This window comes from Anopheles coluzzii, chromosome 2, assembly GCF_943734685.1.
Source record: "Anopheles coluzzii chromosome 2, AcolN3, whole genome shotgun sequence".
In the NCBI taxonomy this organism is placed as follows: Eukaryota; Metazoa; Arthropoda; class Insecta; order Diptera; family Culicidae; genus Anopheles; species Anopheles coluzzii.
The window spans coordinates 35,790,388-35,809,044 of NC_064670.1; the positions used below are offsets into that span (position 1 = coordinate 35,790,388).

Sequence of the window (18,657 nt, forward strand, 5' to 3'; positions counted from 1 at the left end):
ATCAAACTTATTTGCACCTTCGTCTAGCATCAAATTTTGTTGTAAAATCAATTGTAAAATGATAAAAATGAATGTTTTGAGCCAAGCAAATGGTGAAATGGATGAATTTTGTACCCGAAAGTGTACAATATTCAGATCATTCTGTCACTCACTGACACTTGCTGACTTGTGTAGACCGGGCTTAACAACCATGGAGAAGGCGTTGTTTTGCACCGGCGATATATCGTACGATATAAATGACGTCATTTTCGTCCAATGATTGTTTTCCGTTCAAATACAATGCAATTTTAAGGAAGAACAGGAACGAAAGTATTGAAAGAGATAATTTGAGCATTTGCTGGTGATGGTCAGAAAGAAAAAATATCGTTAAAACATAAAACGCTGTTATGTCCGTGTTGATTATATCCCAAAACTCAGTTCGTTTGAATGAAAAGTTTTAAGATTCTTTTCCGTTTTCAGGATCGGCATGAATTTAAATCAGTCTAATTTTCACACCAAAAATGCTACTTTCTGTGCACGATGTGGTCAAAGTCCATTTTGAAAGTTGATTGGAACTTTACACCAAATCGAACGTTATTCCTATCTCCAACCGGAGTGCATGGATATCAAGCCCTAAAAGTAGATAAAATCCCATCTATCTGCCGATATCAACCTCCACCACAACGCTGCTCACCACCCGTGCATTCAAACGCGCCCGTTTGACACGATGCGTTATCTTTGACCGTTACGTCCGTGCCTCGGCTGATGGCCGCTAGAGGACGCTACCTGCTTTCGTGCTTTGCCGCACGAAGTCCGCCGATCCCGACACCGCGGTGTGATGGTGTATTTAACCACACGGCCTGGGAGAGAGAGAGCTAAGTTCGGTGCCAGACACAGCGAGGGACAGAAGTCGATTTCCCGGCCTTTCATCGCAAGCAACATTCGATTGCATTTCCCAAACACTCATCCCGTGTAAAACCACCTCACTTTACATCCACAATGGCCGTCTGGGAAGGAAAGAAGTACAAGATGGAGAAGTCGGAGGGATTCGATGACTACATGAAGGCTCTCGGTAAGTACAGACGATCGTCAGCGGTGGGGTGTGTGGGGAGTGCAAGTGGGGGGGGGGGGGGGCTAAAACGCCGGTTCGTTTTCCCAAACGATAGGAAGCCAAAGCGGTGTGAAATGCGTGTGTGGTTAGAAAAAACTTGTGCAAAGCTAGCAGATTCCACATCGTTTGTCAAAGTTTTAGTTGAATCTTTTGTAAAAATCAGTATCAATATGAGATGAGTGGGTCAGTGTAATTTAGAACACATCGTGCGAGCTATCATCCGATGCTGTATATCTGCTTCTTGCTGTCTCTTTCCTTCTATCTTTCGGTTGTCGTTTGCTTTCAGTCTAGCCTACTCCAACGAGCAAAGTTTCTCTCAGCTACGCACCACATCGTGCGATGCAAGGGCGCGTTTGCGCTGAAGAGAAGCCAGAGACCAGAATGAAGAGAGGGGTGAAATGAAACGGGTAGTTAACACGCTAACATCGTTCGTTGGTTCAGCACAAAAAATACGCAATACGAAACTCTCCTGGAATGACGAGCCAGCGAATTCCTTCTCGTCGGCATCCTGCTGCTTTATCTCGAAAATTAGTTTATATTTTTAAACTGAACTGTTCTGTTGGGTGAACAGCATTCCTTGAATCGATTTGTTTGCCACTTGCACAATACAGGCTCGCGCCATTGGATGCAGAAGAGACCGGTTTTTCTAACCGGCCGGCTCAACGATGCATCGATAGTGCTTCTTTGCGAACGCTGAACAACACGCTGAACAAATGTAGCGAAGAGAGAAATGTCCGCGTGTCGATTAGATGGCTCGGGTCGATGGCCTTTCCAACGATTCAAATACACACTTGCGCGCAGCGTAGTTGTTGTGTTGCGTATTGTCGCATCTATTCCGCTTGCGGGGGCTTGTCAAGCGGAAGGGCAAAAGCGGGAAAAGGCGGTGTAATGTTCTGTGCTGTCATTACTTCATGGCACACTTTTCCGGTCACGCTTGAGTACTTTCCAACCCATCACAAACATACAAGAGTGGCGCGATGTCCGAAAGCACGTGGCGTACAATGTTTGAATTTGTGTCGTTGCAGCAAAATAAGACTTTTTTATGAAATGAGTCACTGCAGAGCGTCAAATTCGCTTTCTAAAGGTACATTTGTCCACAACAACAAGTACATATAGGTTCATTTTCATGTCGCTTCAAGTTACTCCTTATGGCAAAATTCGTGTTTATTGCATTAATCATGCTCAATTTGCCGCACAACGGGCTCATAAGAGGAACAGCAGACTTCCTTCCAATGAAAGCAACGGTGCATTGCAAATACCAGACAGACACTTCCGGAGAACCACTTGGCTTCTTCATTCGCTCGCGAACTCACGTGACAATGACTGGAAGAATGCACTCAGCAGAAAGTAAAATGCCATAATCAAATGGTCTACAGTGCATAACCTCTGGACGGCTTCCTTTCTGGCGGTGCAATAAAGAGATCTCGCCCGCGTTGTCTGACCGAGACCATTGTGAATCAATTAATATCAATCCAATTGCCGGTCAGTGGGGCTGCGTTTCTTTCCCCACATCCGCGGGACAGAGCTGCACAATACAGCAGTCGTTGTAGCTGAAGTATTTTCCCATGCCACCCGAGGTGACACTTGTCAAACAATTCAACGGCGGTAGTCAGACAACCCGATCCTTCCCAAGAAGAGGCCCCTTTGGAGGTCGAGCTAACGCAACGGAATCTCTGTTTAAACACGACCCGCAGGCCAACATACACCGTGGCAGAGGCTTAAGAGGTTCAATTGGGTAAAGAAGAGGGCAGCATAATTGAATCAAGAATCCATTATATTATCCCATTTACACTGGTTTGTCGGTCAGGGGTGAGGGCAGTAGTCAACTGCCTGAAGTGAACTGAAGTGACGGTGGACGTTGTTATCTCCTCGGTGGCCAGATCGAGAACCGATGTTCCTGATGACGACACCGAAAGCACTGATTGCGGAAGGCAGCACGAGATAGCACGATGGATAATAGACTAACTTCATTATCATTAACGCAACGAATTAGGCTTCTTTCCATATTTTGCGTCAGCCCTTGGCCATATCAGCTGATCAGTGTAACACAATTAATCCTCACCATTTCGCAAAATATGTACAGTTGACGCCATATTTGCGTAAAACATGTAATTATAATGATGCCTCGTGCGTTCCCCCATTGCCGCTCTCCCTGGTCGCTACCCTCGACGTCTCCCTGGTAGAGACAAGCGAGCAAAACACAAAAAAGCATTAGCTGCACTACTACCTGTTGCTAACGATTTTGTCAGGTCGACACGCAATGTTTATTGCATAATTTCGGTTCATTTAAGCGTCACTTGAAATTACCGATCCAACAAAACGGCCTCGTCGACGACGGTGTTGTCGTCGCACGGTCGGTGTGGCTTGTGGTTGGGTCGGGTAGTTTTCCATCGATTGTTAATCGAGCTGGAATTAATGCTTTCCGTCGTCGCTTCCAGCCAACAGCAGCAACTCGTAGCACTTTCGAGGCAGGACAAATTTAAACCAAAACGATTGTGGAACGGGCCAGTAGAACGGGAGAACCCAAAAGGAAAGACGGAACGACGGAGGGCGTGTTGGTGTTTGATGGATTTATTCGACTGTACCCAGATAAGCGATGATAAGACTCGCAAGTTGCACTCCAGCAGAGAGTTATACGCGATGCTTAGGAACGTTTGTCTTTTTCTCAGTATTCCTCAGTTGGGTACACTGATTAAAGGTCTAAATATCGATAAGCCAGTAAAAGACCCAGTTGCCAGTCATTAGGTCTCGGCCCGGTAAGGCTTGTAATCGTTGCTCGATAAAAAGATGAAACATTTCTACATTTGGTGTGATCGAAAACTTACTTCACGCTGGAATGAATGTGGCCCAGGAAAGATTGTAGGAAGAAAAAGCGTCGAGGTGCAAGATTAAGGCGTCCCGAGCACCTTTGAACTTTCGTGACGGGGGCCGCTTATCGGGGAATTGAGCTTAACGGTTGAGCCCTCGTGCGGTCAGTTTAAAATAAACATAATCGCCCTGATTGTTCCCTTGCCGCATGCTATAGGTAGGAGTAGGTGAAGCAATCTGTTATCAGTAACTGCAAACGTGAGAAAAAAATATGTTGTGTAACGATGCAGTCATATTTCCAGAAGGATGTTTGCTCTGTTTGCACCTTACTGGGCAGCCTAACGGGCAGAATATTCTTCGACAATTCGTTCATCTGGTAGACTTATTGATTTTTCTCCATTTCGTACCAAGTCTTCCGACGAATGGAGTATGCATATTAAGCATCAGCCATCCATAAGCGGACAAAGAACGTGGAATAATGCTCATTACCTTGGTACCGCACTCATTGCACGAATATATTTGTGTGACATAAATGGTTGTTTTCCTGCTAGTATAAAGTTCCTACACTTCCTGAACCATAGGCATCAGTAATGTGCTGCAGACACGGGACGTTGAATTAATTTCCGACGCTGCACCAGGAAGTGGTAGCAAATGCGCCAAGTCGACACGCTACCACTCTCTCATACCCGCTGTATTGGTGTACGTTATCGACGTTTGGATTGGACTTTGACTATACCTTGCCCTTCATGCGGTGTTAGAACCTAAGTCCAACTCTGCCATAGCACGGTAATCAGCTGTTGTACTCTCTCCTCTATTGCATGGGCGTAGGGTGGGTGTGTTTTGTGATAGTGGCGTCAAATTATGGACGATCGAATAATGAGGCTATGTCTCCATCAAATGCATTCTTTCGCGCACAAGGACCATACCCTGACTGCATTGATAACGTCAGTCCCAGCGATTGATAACGATACCAATCAAAAATATCTTTTGCGCAATATTCACCAACCCTCTCTTTCTCCTCGATTCAGGTGTCGGCATGGTGCTTCGCAAGCTTGGCAACAGCATCTCGCCCACAGTGGAGCTCGTGAAGAACGGTGACGAGTACACGTTCAACACGCTGTCCACCTTCAAGAACACGACGATCAAGTTCAAGCTGGGCGAGGAGTTCGACGAGGAAACCGTCGATGGACGTATGGTCAAGTCGGTCTGCACCTTCGATGGCAACAAGCTGATCCACGAGCAGAAGGGCGAGAAGCCGACCACGATCGTGCGCGAGTTCACTGCCACCGATCTGACCGCCACCATGACTGCCGGCAACGCCAAGTGCGTCCGCTACTACAAGGCCGTCTAAGAAGGACCGACCGACCGAGCGAGCGAGCGAGCTCTCCGCCGGAGCAACTACACTCGATCTGTGACCGAGTGGACCTTTGCTTTACCATCAGGACATCACATTTCCAGCATCATTCGCATTTAGATTCTACTGCATGGAGAGGACGTAGCAACTAACAGACTAAACGGAGAAACACACACAGACACAGAACCCTTGCGGGTGAGGAGCCTGCAGACATGCGGTTGCAAAAGGATGTGTGCGTGCGTGTGTGACTGTATTTATAAGAGACCATCGCGGTGTGGTCGTGGAGCACGTGTGTACGTGTGTGCGTGTGCACGTACCGAAGAAGCAAACAATAGCGATAGTGCGTTTTGCTCATTTGCGATCGTTTATGTATATATTTCGTACGAAATATTATGATTTGATCATAATCCTCAATCCTTGTTTGTGTTGCTCATTCACCAATCGTCAAGAATAAAAAGACCAAGCTTAAACGAATTCGCTGTGTTTTGTTGTGTAGAGTCGGTTAGTACTCTGTTTCTTTATTTTGTGCAGCTATTGTACCCTAGATCTTATTTTTCTGGCTTAGCATTGTGAGGTAGATCCCGCTACACAACATGTCATTTGAACTGCTAATGAAAACTGATAAAATTCAATTTAACTAATAGCTTTTTCCTTCAATTCTGTGTTCAACAATAATTCTCTTGGTGTTGATTTACTACTCCTCTTAACCCATCGGATAAGATCCCCTTTGTCTGATCAACTCACACGGCTTAACAATATGCCCTCCATGGGTTTAAGCCCTGTATAGACCCTGCCCACCCGCCCCATGCGTAGGACTGACTATCCTGCTATGGATAATCACTATGAAGTTCAAGCCCGTCAGTGGTACTGGGCGACCTTGAGCTACTTCGGTTGTTAGGTAAAGGTAAAAGGAGTACAGAAGATGTACGGGCCTCTTCCTATTATGAATTATGAATTAGCTTTCACTTTGTGCTAGCGTTTTAGTTGTTGTATTGGTTGTTGCGATCGGACGAATCATTCGATCTAAGAGAGCTCTTTTCAGATGCTCGGTCCTTAGCTGCAGCTTCCCATCTATGCAGGCATTTAATCTCCCAAAGAGCCTGCTTCACCTGTCCTAGCAATGAAGTTACAGGGTTTCTCAAGCCAACTCAACATCGTAACACTATAACTAAGTATAATGGGTGACAAGACAGCCAACATACATTTTCCAGATTCGAGTTGGGATTTTACGCGTTCAACACCTAGTGTTACCAAATCGAAAAGAGTTTACGGATTCGAATTGTATGTACGATGTTGACAATCGTTTAACGTGTTCGAAAAATAGTGTTACGATGTTGAGCTGGATTGAAAACCCCTGTATTGTATGCTGAAATACGCCCAGAGCGTTTGCATCCTCCATTTGGTGGTCCATTTGGTCATCCGCGAAGCTAAGCAATTTGAAAGTATCGATAAAAGTTTGTGCCCCGGATGTCGTTGTCTAGCGCTGCATCCTTGCAGCTTATTATGGCAAGAACATTCGTCCATTCCAGCTTGTCGGTCTTTTCCTTAAACTGTATGAATGACGACCAGCTATCATTCTTGGGATAGTTCTTCTTGCTACCAGATTCTCACGTTCAGATGGTACATTTTGACTGTGGCCGCATCTTAAACAGCTTGACCAACATACCATCGCTACCACCGGACCTGTTACTCTTAAGCTGCTCTATAACGCTAGCAATCTCATCCAGAGATGGTGGTGGCAAATCGTCATTTGCATCATTGCTGTATTACTGGTATTGCTGCTGTTGCTTTCTTCCCATCCTTACGTCTCCCGAGTCTGTCCCATTAAGATACCATTGGAAGTAGTACTTCTACCTTTGCCCTACCTTTCGATCGCCTCCCGTTCTGTAAGGAATTTTCCCTTCGCATCCGCAGTACATTGCGGTTTATTTGGTAGGTAAAGGAATGTATTGATATGGGTTCCCATGATCATTTGATGTGAAGCGAACGTTTGTGATTATTTTGCGAGCAAAAATGAGCTAGTTTGTAGCTGGCTATCCACACAAAAAGGGACAGACTTACTCACTTATCCGGCACTACAACCGCTTTGCGGTTTTTGCCTGTCTCAGGAGTGTCCAAAACCGCTCACGCCTAAAAACGGCCTAAAAAGACTTTACGGGCTGGGTCGTCCGTTTCTATGCGTACAACATGGCCATCTCGTATAGCTCGTCATAATAACGGCTCCTCCATTGTGCTTCCACACATACGGGGCTAAGTATCCTTCTGAGCATCTTCCTCTCGAACGCGGCTAAGAGGGTTTCGTGAGAGTTGTACAGTGTCTATGTATCAGAGGCGTATGTGAGTACCGGTACTATATAGGTACTATATAGTCCCACTTCGTCCGTCGCGACAGCTTCTTTGTGCTGAACAAATGTCTCAGGCTTTAGAATGACCGGTTGGCAGCCAGCAGCCTTGCGCGCAACTCAGCTAAAGGGACAGACGGGGTTACATATACACGGAGAGCAATATATTTGAGCTAAAATGAAACCCAAACCAGTTCATCCATGAATCGATTTAAATAAAAAAAACGTAAATGTATTTCAAATCTAATTTATACTGAAACATGAGTGCGTGTGGTAAATTTTAATGAAATAAATTCGGATATAAATTGATTTTATTTACATCTTTTTAAAGTATGTAGAGATGAATTTTCTACTTGTACGAGTGTTCTACTATGACTTACTTTTATTTTTCCTAATTTTTTAGCATGGCAGTCCATTGAGCAACATGAAAAAGAACATAAACATTGGAAGAACGAAAATTACGAAATAAATAAACACATACAAATAAAAACATAAAAAGTACAGAGTAATTCCTTCAAGCTTGGTCTTTTTATTCTTGACGATTGGTGAATGAGCAACACAAACAAGGATTGAGGATTATGATCAAATCATAATATTTCGTACGAAATATATACATAAACGATCGCAAATGAGCAAAACGCACTATCGCTATTGTTTGCTTCTTCGGTACGTGCACACGCACACACGTACACACGTGCTCCACGACCACACCGCGATGGTCTCTTATAAATACAGTCACACACGCACGCACACATCCTTTTGCAACCGCATGTCTGCAGGCTCCTCACCCGCAAGGGTTCTGTGTCTGTGTGTGTTTCTCCGTTTAGTCTGTTAGTTGCTACGTCCTCTCCATGCAGTAGAATCTAAATGCGAATGATGCTGGAAATGTGATGTCCTGATGGTAAAGCAAAGGTCCACTCGGTCACAGATCGAGTGTAGTTGCTCCGGCGGAGAAGCTCGCTCGCTCGGTCGGTCGGTCCTTCTTAGACGGCCTTGTAGTAGCGGACGCACTTGGCGTTGCCGGCAGTCATGGTGGCGGTCAGATCGGTGGCAGTGAACTCGCGCACGATCGTGGTCGGCTTCTCGCCCTTCTGCTCGTGGATCAGCTTGTTGCCATCGAAGGTGCAGACCGACTTGACCATACGTCCATCGACGGTTTCCTCGTCGAACTCCTCGCCCAGCTTGAACTTGATCGTCGTGTTCTTGAAGGTGGACAGCGTGTTGAACGTGTACTCGTCACCGTTCTTCACGAGCTCCACCGTGGGCGAGATGCTGTTGCCAAGCTTGCGAAGCACCATGCCGACACCTGAATCGAGGAGAAAGAGAGGGTTGGTGAATATTGCACAAAAGATATTTATATTGATATCGTTATCAACTGGCTGGGATTGGCGTTATCAATGCAGTCAGGGTATGGTCCTTGTGCGCGACAGAATGCATTTGATGCAGACATAGCCTCATTATTCGATCGTCCATAATTTGACGCCACTATCACAAAACACACCCACCCTACGCCAATGCAATAGAGGAGAGAGTACAACAGCTGATTACCGTGCTATGGCAGGGTTGGACTTAGGTTCTAACACCGCATGAAGGGCAAGGCATAGTCAAAGTCCAACCCAAACGTCGATAACGTACACCAATACAGCGGGTATGAGAGAGTGGTAGCGTGCCGACTTGGCGCATTTGCTACTGGACGATGCCAACCACTTCCTGGTGCAGCGTCGGAAATTAATTCAACGTCCCGTGTCTGCAGCACATTACTGATGCCTGTGGTTCAGGAAGTGTAGGAACTTTATACTAGCAGGAAAACAACCATTTATGTCACACAAATATATTCGTGCAATGAGTGCGGTACCAAGGTAATGAGCATTATTCCACGTTCTTTGTCCGCTTATGGATGGCTGATGCTTAATATGCATACTCCATTCGTCGGAAGACTTGGTACGAAATGGAGAAAAATCAATAAGTCTACCAGATGAACGAATTGTCGAAGAATATTCTGCCCGTTAGGCTGCCCAGTAAGGTGCAAACAGAGCAAACATCCTTCTGGAAATATGACTGCATCGTTACACAACATATTTTTTTCTCACGTTTGCAGTTACTGATAACAGATTGCTTCACCTACTCCTACCTATAGCATGCGGCAAGGGAACAATCAGGGCGATTATGTTTATTTTAAACTGACCGCACGAGGGCTCAACTGTTAAGCTCAATTCCCCGATAAGCGGCCCCCGTCACGAAAGTTCAAAGGTGCTCGGAACGCCTTAATCTTGCACCTCGGCGCTTTTTCTTCCTACAATCTTTCCTGGGCCACGTTCATTCCAGCGTGAAGTAAGTTTTCGATCACACAAAATGTAGAAATGTTTCATCTTTTTATCGAGCAACGATTACGAGCCTTACCGGGCCGAGACCTAATGACTGGCAACTGGGTCTTTTACTGGCTTATCGATATTTAGGCCTTTAATCAGTGTACCCAACTGAGGAATACTGAGAAAAAGCAAAAGGTTCCTAAGCATCGCGTATAACTCTCTGCTGGAGTGCAACGTGCGAGTCTTATCATCGCTTATCTGGGTACAATAGAATAAATCCATCAAACACCAACACGCCCTCCGTCGTCCCGTCTTTTCTTTTGGGTTCTCCCGTTCTACTGGCCTGTTCCACAATCGTTTTGGTTTAAATTTGTCCTGCCTCGAAAGTGCTACGAGTTGCTGCTGTTGGCTGGAAGCGACGACGGAAAGCATTAATTCCAGCTCGATTAACAATCGATGGAAAACTACCCGACCCAACCACAGGCCACACCGACCGTGCGACGACAACACCGTCGACGAGGACGCCGCTTTGTTGGATCGGTAATTTCAAGTGACGCTTAAATGAACCGAAATTATGCAATAAACATTGCGTGTCGACCTGACAAAATCGTTAGCAACAGGTAGTAGTGCAGCTAATGCTTTTTTTGTGTTTTGCTCACTTGTCTCTACCAGGGAGACGTCGAGGGTAGCGACCAGGGAGAGCGGGAATGGGGGAACACACGAGGCATCATTATAATTACATGTTTTACGCAAATATGGCGTCAACTGGACATATTTTGCGAAATGGTGAGGATTAATTGTGTTACACTGATCAGCTGATATGGCCAAGGACTGACGCAAAATATGGGAAGAAGCCTAATTCGTTGCGTTAATGATAATGAAGTTAGTCTATTATCCATCGTGCTATCTCGTGCTGCCTTCCACAATCAGTGCTTTCGGTGTCGTCATCGGGAACATCGGTTCTCGATCTGGCCACCGAGGAGATAACAACGTCCACCGTCACTTCAGTTCACTTCAGGCAGTTGACTACTGCCCTCACCCCTGACCGACAAACCAGTGTAAATGGGATAATATAATGGATTCTTGATTCAATTATGCTGCCCTCTTCTTTACCCAATTGAACCTCTTAAGCCTCTGCCACGGTGTATGTTGGCCTGCGGGTCGTGTTTAAACAGAGATTCCGTTGCGTTAGCTCGACCTCCAAAGGGGCCTCTTCTTGGGAAGGATCGGGTTGTCTGACTACCGCCGTTGAATTGTTTGACAAGTGTCACCTCGGGTAGCATGGGAAAATACTTCAGCTACAACGACGGCTGTATTGTGCAGCTCTGGGGAAAGAAACGCAGCCCCACTGACCGGCAATTGGATTGATATTAATTGATTCACAATGGTCTCGGTCAGACAACGCGGGCGAGATCTCTTTATTGCACCGCCAGAAAGGAAGCCGTCCAGAGGTTATGCACTGTAGACCATTTGATTATGGCATTTTACTTTCTGCTGAGTGCATTCTTCCAGTCATTGTCACGTGAGTTCGCGAGCGAATGAAGAAGCCAAGTGGTTCTCCGGAAGTGTCTGTCTGGTATTTGCAATGCACCGTTGCTTTCATTGGAAGGAAGTCTGCTGTTCCTCTTATGAGCCCGTTGTGCGGCAAATTGAGCATGATTAATGCAATAAACACGAATTTTGCCATAAGGAGTAACTTGAAGCGACCTTAAAATGAACCTATATGTACTTTGTTGTTGTGGACAAATGTAGCTTTAGAAAGCGAAATTGACGCTCTGTCGTGACTCATTTCATACAACAACAAAAAAGTGTTCTTTTGCTGCAACTACACAAATTCAAACATTGTACACCACGTGCTTTCGGACATCGCGCCACTCTTGTATGTTTGTGACGGGTTGGAAAGTACTCAAGCGTGACCGGAAAAGTGTGCCATGAAGTAATGACAGCACAGAACATTGCACCGCCTTTTGCCGCTTTTGCCCTTCCGCTTGACAAGCCCCCTCAAGCGGAATAGATGCGACAATACGCAACACAACAACTACGCTGCGCGCAAGTGTGTATTTGAATCGTTGGAAAGGCCATCGACCCGTGCCATCTAATCGACACGCGGACATTTCTCTCTTCGCTACATTTGTTCAGCTTGTTGTTCAGCGTTCGCAAAGAAGCACTATCGATGCATCGTTGAGCCGGCCGGTTAGAAAAACCGATCTTTTCTGCATCCAACGGCGCGAGACTGTATTGTGCAAGTGGCAAACAAATCGATTCAAGGAATGCTGTTCATCCAACAGAACAGTTTAAAAATATAAACTAATTTTCGAGATAAAGCAGCAGGATGCCAACGAGAAGGAATTCGCTGGCTCGTCATTCCAGGAGAGTTTCGTATTGCGTATTTTTTGTGCTGAACCAACGAACGATGTTAGCGTGTTAACTACCCGTTTCATTTCACCCCTCTCTTCATTCTGGTCTCTGGCTTCTCTTCAGCGCAAACGCGCCCTTGCATCGTACGATGTGGTGCGTATCTGAGAGAAACTTTGCTCGTTGGAGTAGGCTAGACTGAAAGCAAACGACAACCGAAAGATAGAAGGAAAGAGACAGCAAGAAGCAGATATACAGGCGGTCCCCGAGATACACGGTTAATGGGGACCGAAAACGGCTGCAAAATACCGCGTATCTCGAATTTCCGCGTAAGTCGAATCTCGTGATTTCCAGCTAAAGAATCACTAATTTTCGTGTAATTTTGCAAGTAGGAGGCAGTTTTATTCACTTTATGAATTATTTGATATGATTCTGACTGAATATAACAGATTTAAACCTTTTGAAATAGTTTTTAACATTTGATCAAAACGGAAATTATTTGGCAATTTGCAATTGATGTGTCAAATCAGTACAATTTGCTCAAAGTATTGTCAAATTTAGAAAACCGCGTATCTCCGAATCCGCGTATAAGAGGTACCGTGTATCTCGGGGACCGCCTGTACAGCATCGGATGATAGCTCGCACGATGTGTTCTAAATTACACTGACCCACTCATCTCATATTGATACTGATTTTTACAAAAGATTCAACTAAAACTTCGACAAACGATGTGGAATCTGCTAGCTTTGCACAAGTTTTTTCTAACCACACACGCATTTCACACCACTTTGGCTTCCTATCGTTTGGGAAAACGAACCGGCGTTTTTAGCCCCCCCCCCCTCCCCTCTTGCACTCCCCACACACCTCACCGCTGACGATCGTCTGTACTTACCGAGAGCCTTCATGTAGTCATCGAATCCCTCCGACTTCTCCATCTTGTACTTCTTTCCTTCCCAGACGGCCATTGTGGATGTAAAGTGAGGTGGTTTTACACGGGATGAGTGTTTGGGAAATGCAATCGAATGTTGCTTGCGATGAAAGGCCGGGAAATCGACTTCTGTCCCTCGCTGTGTCTGGCACCGAACTTAGCTCTCTCTCTCCCAGGCCGTGTGGTTAAATACACCATCACACCGCGGTGTCGGTATCGGCGGACTTCGTGCGGCGAAGCACGAAAGCAGGTAGCGTCCTCTAGCGGACATCGCCCGTGGCACGGACGTAACGGTCGAAGATAACGCATCGTGTCAAACGCGCTCGTTTGAATGTACGGGTGGTGAGCAGCGTTGTGGTGGAGGTTGATATCGGCAGATAGATAGGATTTTATCTACTTTTAGGGCTTGATATCCATGCACTCCGGTTGGAGATAGGAAGCATGTTTGCCTTGGTGCATCTAAATGGATAAGCTAAACAGTGTTTGGTGGACTTTGGCCATTTTGCAGAGAATGTAAAAATGTATTTCCCGGCAAGAGTGATTGATGGGAACTTTATTTTATTTAGTTTTTACTTTATTTTTTGACGCGCTATAGCGAGGAATTTTTGTTCTCCGTGAATGCACTGGCTTGATCTGACCAATTTTTAGTTATAAAATGACATGTTGGGTAACTGCACGGTTAAGAAGCGATCCATGTACGTTTTACAGCAACCGTCAATGTGACTTATAAGAGTCATCAACTGCAGCTAATTTAATTTTTGTTGATTTATTGAATTGATTGCTAAGCTCGGAAACCATTTCAATAAAATGGTGAATAAGAATGAACTTAGTTGATTTACTCTGAGTAAGTTTTGATCACAAATAAATGAAACAACCGAAGTAAAATGTATCTTCATTCATGTATATTCAACGATCTAATGTTTAACAGCTGCAAACGATAGTTTCCAAACATTATCGCACTATCTGCACTGGTTCAAAAAAAGTACCATTTAGAAGTAACCTTTAGTTAGGGAGGTAACTGGATGTATTGATTTGTATTTCAAATACAGGTAGCAATTGAAAATTTATGTTCATAAAAATATGATTTCAAGTGATTTGTTCAATTATGCTCAAAGAAACAACGAACAACAAGGCAACAATTGGAAAACTTTACAAATTTTAATGTTTTTGTAATGTTTGGATTACTATTTATATTCCTGTTGAATGAAACATGAACTATGATTTAATCATAGCTGGAAAACATTAAGTTTTTATCATATAATTTGGTCGTATATATTTTTTAGTCTACAAACTCCAATACTTAATACGTTCCAATTATGAAAGAGAAACATGTTTCCGATTAAAAAAAAAAATGTGTGGTTTTAAAATAATTGGAATTCATTGACACCATTTAAGTAAACTTGATGCTTGATGTTAGATCGTATAAGCGAAAGGCCACGGGAGTGACAAAATGCTGACAAATTTTTCAAAATGTGAGCTTTTGTCACTTTTTTGAGCTTTTGTCAAAATTTTGTGACCTGGAGCAGCCAGGAAAAAAAGTTGACAAAAATTGACGTTAGTGAAAAAGCGTAAACAAACAGCTATTTGGCGCAGTTGTGACCCATTGTTATGATAATAATGCTAAAATGCATGATTCTAATTGATTTATGTACCTAGTTAGTGCTTAAACAAAATATCGATGATATTCAGATGTTGGAGCTTTTTGTCGCTCTTGTGTATGTTTTTGGTGCGGCCACGAGAAAAACTCTTTTTTGCAGCTGACAAGCAATTTTGACAAAGTTGAAAAAATTTTCAACATTTTTTCAGCTCCGTGGCCACGCGCTATATGATACAATTTATTACTGCATAATTTGCTACTATGTTTTGAAAATTTTCACTTTCCACATTCTACATTCAATTTTACTTTGTAACATATATTACTAACAAAGTAGAAAAGAGTTCCAAAATTATTTACCAGTGTATTGTCTGTTTAATTACTTTGATTTTCTTGATTTTTACTTTTTTTTATTTTAGATAAAAGAAGATAATCATGATAAAAAAATAATTTGCATGTTTTATGTTGGTTATATTTGTGAAAAAAAAAACTAGGATGTATGTTAGGGTACCTTTCCTTATTGATATTTTATTCAGCTACAACAAAATGAACAAAATATCAAGGAAAACAATAAATTAATATATTTATATCATATATTTTTCATGAATCATATTTTTTTTTTATTAATCATATATTTTTTTAAATTAAAATTTCAATTTCATATCAAACATACAAAATCCACAAAGGCTTCATTGAATTACAAAGAAAACACTATTTTCAATCGATTCAATGATTTTAGGAAGCCGTTCTCCTTATTTGCTTCGGTTCTCACCAAAAACACGCTACCGTCGTATAGTACATACCTTGCTCTCGAAAGGGTCATAAAATATGCATCCTTCAATCGTTGAAGGATAAAAATACCGACTGTTCTGCATCGCTGGCAGCCGGCGTACACCGAGCATCCCAAAAATAAAGTGCCCGAAATATAACCCCTTTGCATAGCCGGCCAACCAAAGATGCTACCGCGGGAGCGTCTCCATCGGGCATACGTGCATACGTGCGAGCATATTACCGGTGTGCCCTTTGGCCGGTGGCTCGGCTGGGTGTGGTAGGCTTGGGTGAGCCGTGCCGCATTATCGATTTCGATCCGGGATCATCTTTGGAAATGGCTCTAAATTCGATGCCGTCGGTGCTTCTTCAGTGCCTTGCATGGGCCCCGGTGATCCGATAAGAAAATCCCTCCCGCTCCGCAAAGGTCAAGATAAGATAATTGGACGAGGGACTCGAGGTTTCGTGTCCGGGTAGTGGACCCTAAAACTGGATTTCTTTTTGTTTTTCGTGTGTATTACACCACTGCGCTGTTTTTTTTCTGTTCAGGGTTGCAGCCTGTGTTTACGTTCGCGTTTCCGCAAGGTGCGGTCGACCCTCGATCGAATAAAACTAATCCCATGAGACAAAAACAGAGGATGAAAACAGAAGGCACAAGGCGAACAAAAACAACGGTTAAAGTTTTACACTTTGTTGTTGTTTTTGTTGCTCGCTTTAGCATCAAAAGGTGGTTGAGAGGAGCTCGGTGGTCCGTGTTTTGATGGCACATTAGCTACGGAACGTTTCTCATCCTTCCAACAACTAACCGCGAACACGCTACATTGGGATTTAGAAGTTTGTGGCTTCGGCAGAGGAGAAAAACTTGCCTGTCCATTCGATAACAGGGGAAGTGGGAAGGACACCAAATGGATAAGGCATCTAGCAGTATTACAGCGGTGGGCTGCACTGAGGGCAAAGCTGAAACGGCTATGTGGCTGGGAGCTGATGGCTTGGTTTCTCAAAGAAAGAGTTTATATGTATGTATTTTTTTTTCTTTGAAATGTGCTTAAGCAACAATTGTATGCTTAACGAACCTAAGCTATAACGTGATGCTGAAGCTCCTTTAGCTGCTTAACGTTGAAACAGCAGCATTAAGGAAACAGGTTGTGTTTATATTACTTTGTATTCAACGAACGGTAGATACTATCCCATTTTTGTGAGACAAAAGTATGATTGAATGTGTTCAAGATCCATATTCATAGTTATACACTGTTTAATAGTCAAAAGCACCTTAAAATAAATAAATTTTATCATGAGTTTCTGAAACAATTTTATTATTGACACCCTTTTTGTTGGATCTTGATTTCACTTTAATGCTTCGAGCATTCCAATCCTATAGTGTTGTTGGCCAATATTTTATTAAATGCTTTTGTAGCAATCATATTCCCTCTGTATCTATGACTACGTCTCGTATGGTTTTATGCATCGCAGTCTGAAGAGGCTGAGTTCTTTAGTAGCTCAAGAACAACAAAGCCTTACAAAGTTTGGTATGGATCATGATTGAGGAAGTTTGGGATACTTTTTTGAATCTTACATATGACAAATGAACTTTATAGGATGGGTTTTGGACTGCTCAAGGTATTCAATTTGGACAGGCTCATTGGATTCGTTGGATTCGTTGCCGCAATTAGATTCGTCCCAAAAAGGTGCTGTAGAGTCCAATTCCTTTCACATTAAGTTCATTTCCTGTACGAAAGATTCATGAAAGTATCCCACAAGTAATACAAAAATATCCTGATTGTTATGAGAAAAAAATGCTACTTTTTCAGTGCAATTGAAAGAGCAGAACAGTAGCAGTAGACCTGCAACAGCTATGTAGACGACGGAGTTGCAGTTATGTAGCCTGCCTTAACACCAAAGCTGGATGGCTGGGTTGAACTGGCGGCAGAGTTCTTCTGAGGGCTTCATGACCCTGTTCTAAGAAATTACACAAAATTCTAAAAATAACACAACATTCAGACAAATAGTTGGATTATCAAGGCAATGACAATCAAATTGGCAAGCCTTGGGGTCTGCACATGAGCAATACCCTATTGGGAACCGAGATGGCGACATTTTTCACGAGAATGGTATCTAACTAGAGGAGCGACAAAATTCTGAGTCTCAAAAGACGTAAAAAAAAGATATATTATCATTTCTGCCAACATTCATGAATACTGCCAACAAGTTTCAACTTTCTGATGGAAGTCGGATCCATGCCATAGAAGACTATTTTAGTAACTCTAAATATCCCAAGAAGAAGAACCCCTGAAAGCCCTGGGGAGCGTATGTTTTCGATTACGTTCCACCCTCAAAATTGACCATCTTTGTTTTTCTAAGAACAGCAATAAGAGAAGTGGAAGTAAAAAATAAAGTAGACACCTTCACATCAAAGCTATCCACAGGACTGGTTAGGACAAGCACAAGCTGCACTTTCACTTTGATAAGCGAGGTTTTTTTTCCCTTCATCCCTTTTCTGAAACCGTCAACGCTACATATAAGAAAAAGGTTGGAAATAACCGAAGCAAGGGAAACTTTTGCACCCCATTATCACGCAGTAAGTAACGCTCTGCTCGGAGTTTCGGCGGGCGAGAAAACATGTAAACATTGTGCTTTTGGTGCCACTACAGCCGGGCAATCGAGTGAGCTTCGTTTTTCGTTCCCTTGCGCTTTTCGCGAAACCATCCCAACAACAAACAACCCACCATCCACCTTTCCACCAGCCCCACACTTCTACGCACACTTTTACGCATCGTTTACCTGCGTGCTTTTTTGTCCTAAAAGCTCGATACACGCACCCACCCCAAACACACACACACGCGCGCGAGCACACATTCAGGAAGTGCTTGTGGTAGCTTTGTGACGATGCCAGACGCCGAAGCGCCGAGCGTGGTCGTGCGACGCTCCGGTGCGTTGGTATAAGTAGGCCAAAAGTGCATCCGTGTGTAGCCGAAGTCTCGCGGGCGTGCAGTGTGTCTCGTGACCTACCAACGACCGAACGGTGAGCAAAGAACGTGCAGACGGCATGGCGACAGGCAGTAGAGGGTTGAAGCCGTGACGGGGATCCATTTTCCGACTTCGGGTGCCTCCC

The 18,657-nt window shown here is 43.8% G+C and overlaps 2 protein-coding genes across 2 annotated transcripts; one reads left to right on the forward strand and one right to left on the reverse strand.

Moving 5' to 3' along the window:
- The first annotated feature begins 830 nt into the window (after nt 1–830).
- Nucleotides 831–5,726, forward strand: LOC120950557 (probable fatty acid-binding protein). The gene is made up of 2 exons (XM_040368683.2): nt 831–1,051; nt 4,927–5,726. Exons 1-2 carry the CDS (start codon nt 979–981, stop codon nt 5,247–5,249), a joined length of 396 nt encoding a protein of 131 aa, XP_040224617.1. The 5' UTR covers nt 831–978; the 3' UTR covers nt 5,250–5,726.
- Nucleotides 5,727–8,103: 2,377 nt separating this feature from the next.
- On the reverse strand, nt 8,104–13,365 carry LOC125906500 (probable fatty acid-binding protein). Its single transcript, XM_049605498.1, has 2 exons — nt 13,151–13,365; nt 8,104–8,900 (listed from the first exon to the last, which is right to left on the reverse strand). Exons 1-2 carry the CDS (start codon nt 13,221–13,223, stop codon nt 8,578–8,580), a joined length of 396 nt encoding a protein of 131 aa, XP_049461455.1. The 5' UTR covers nt 13,224–13,365; the 3' UTR covers nt 8,104–8,577.
- Nucleotides 13,366–18,657: the final 5,292 nt, after the last annotated feature.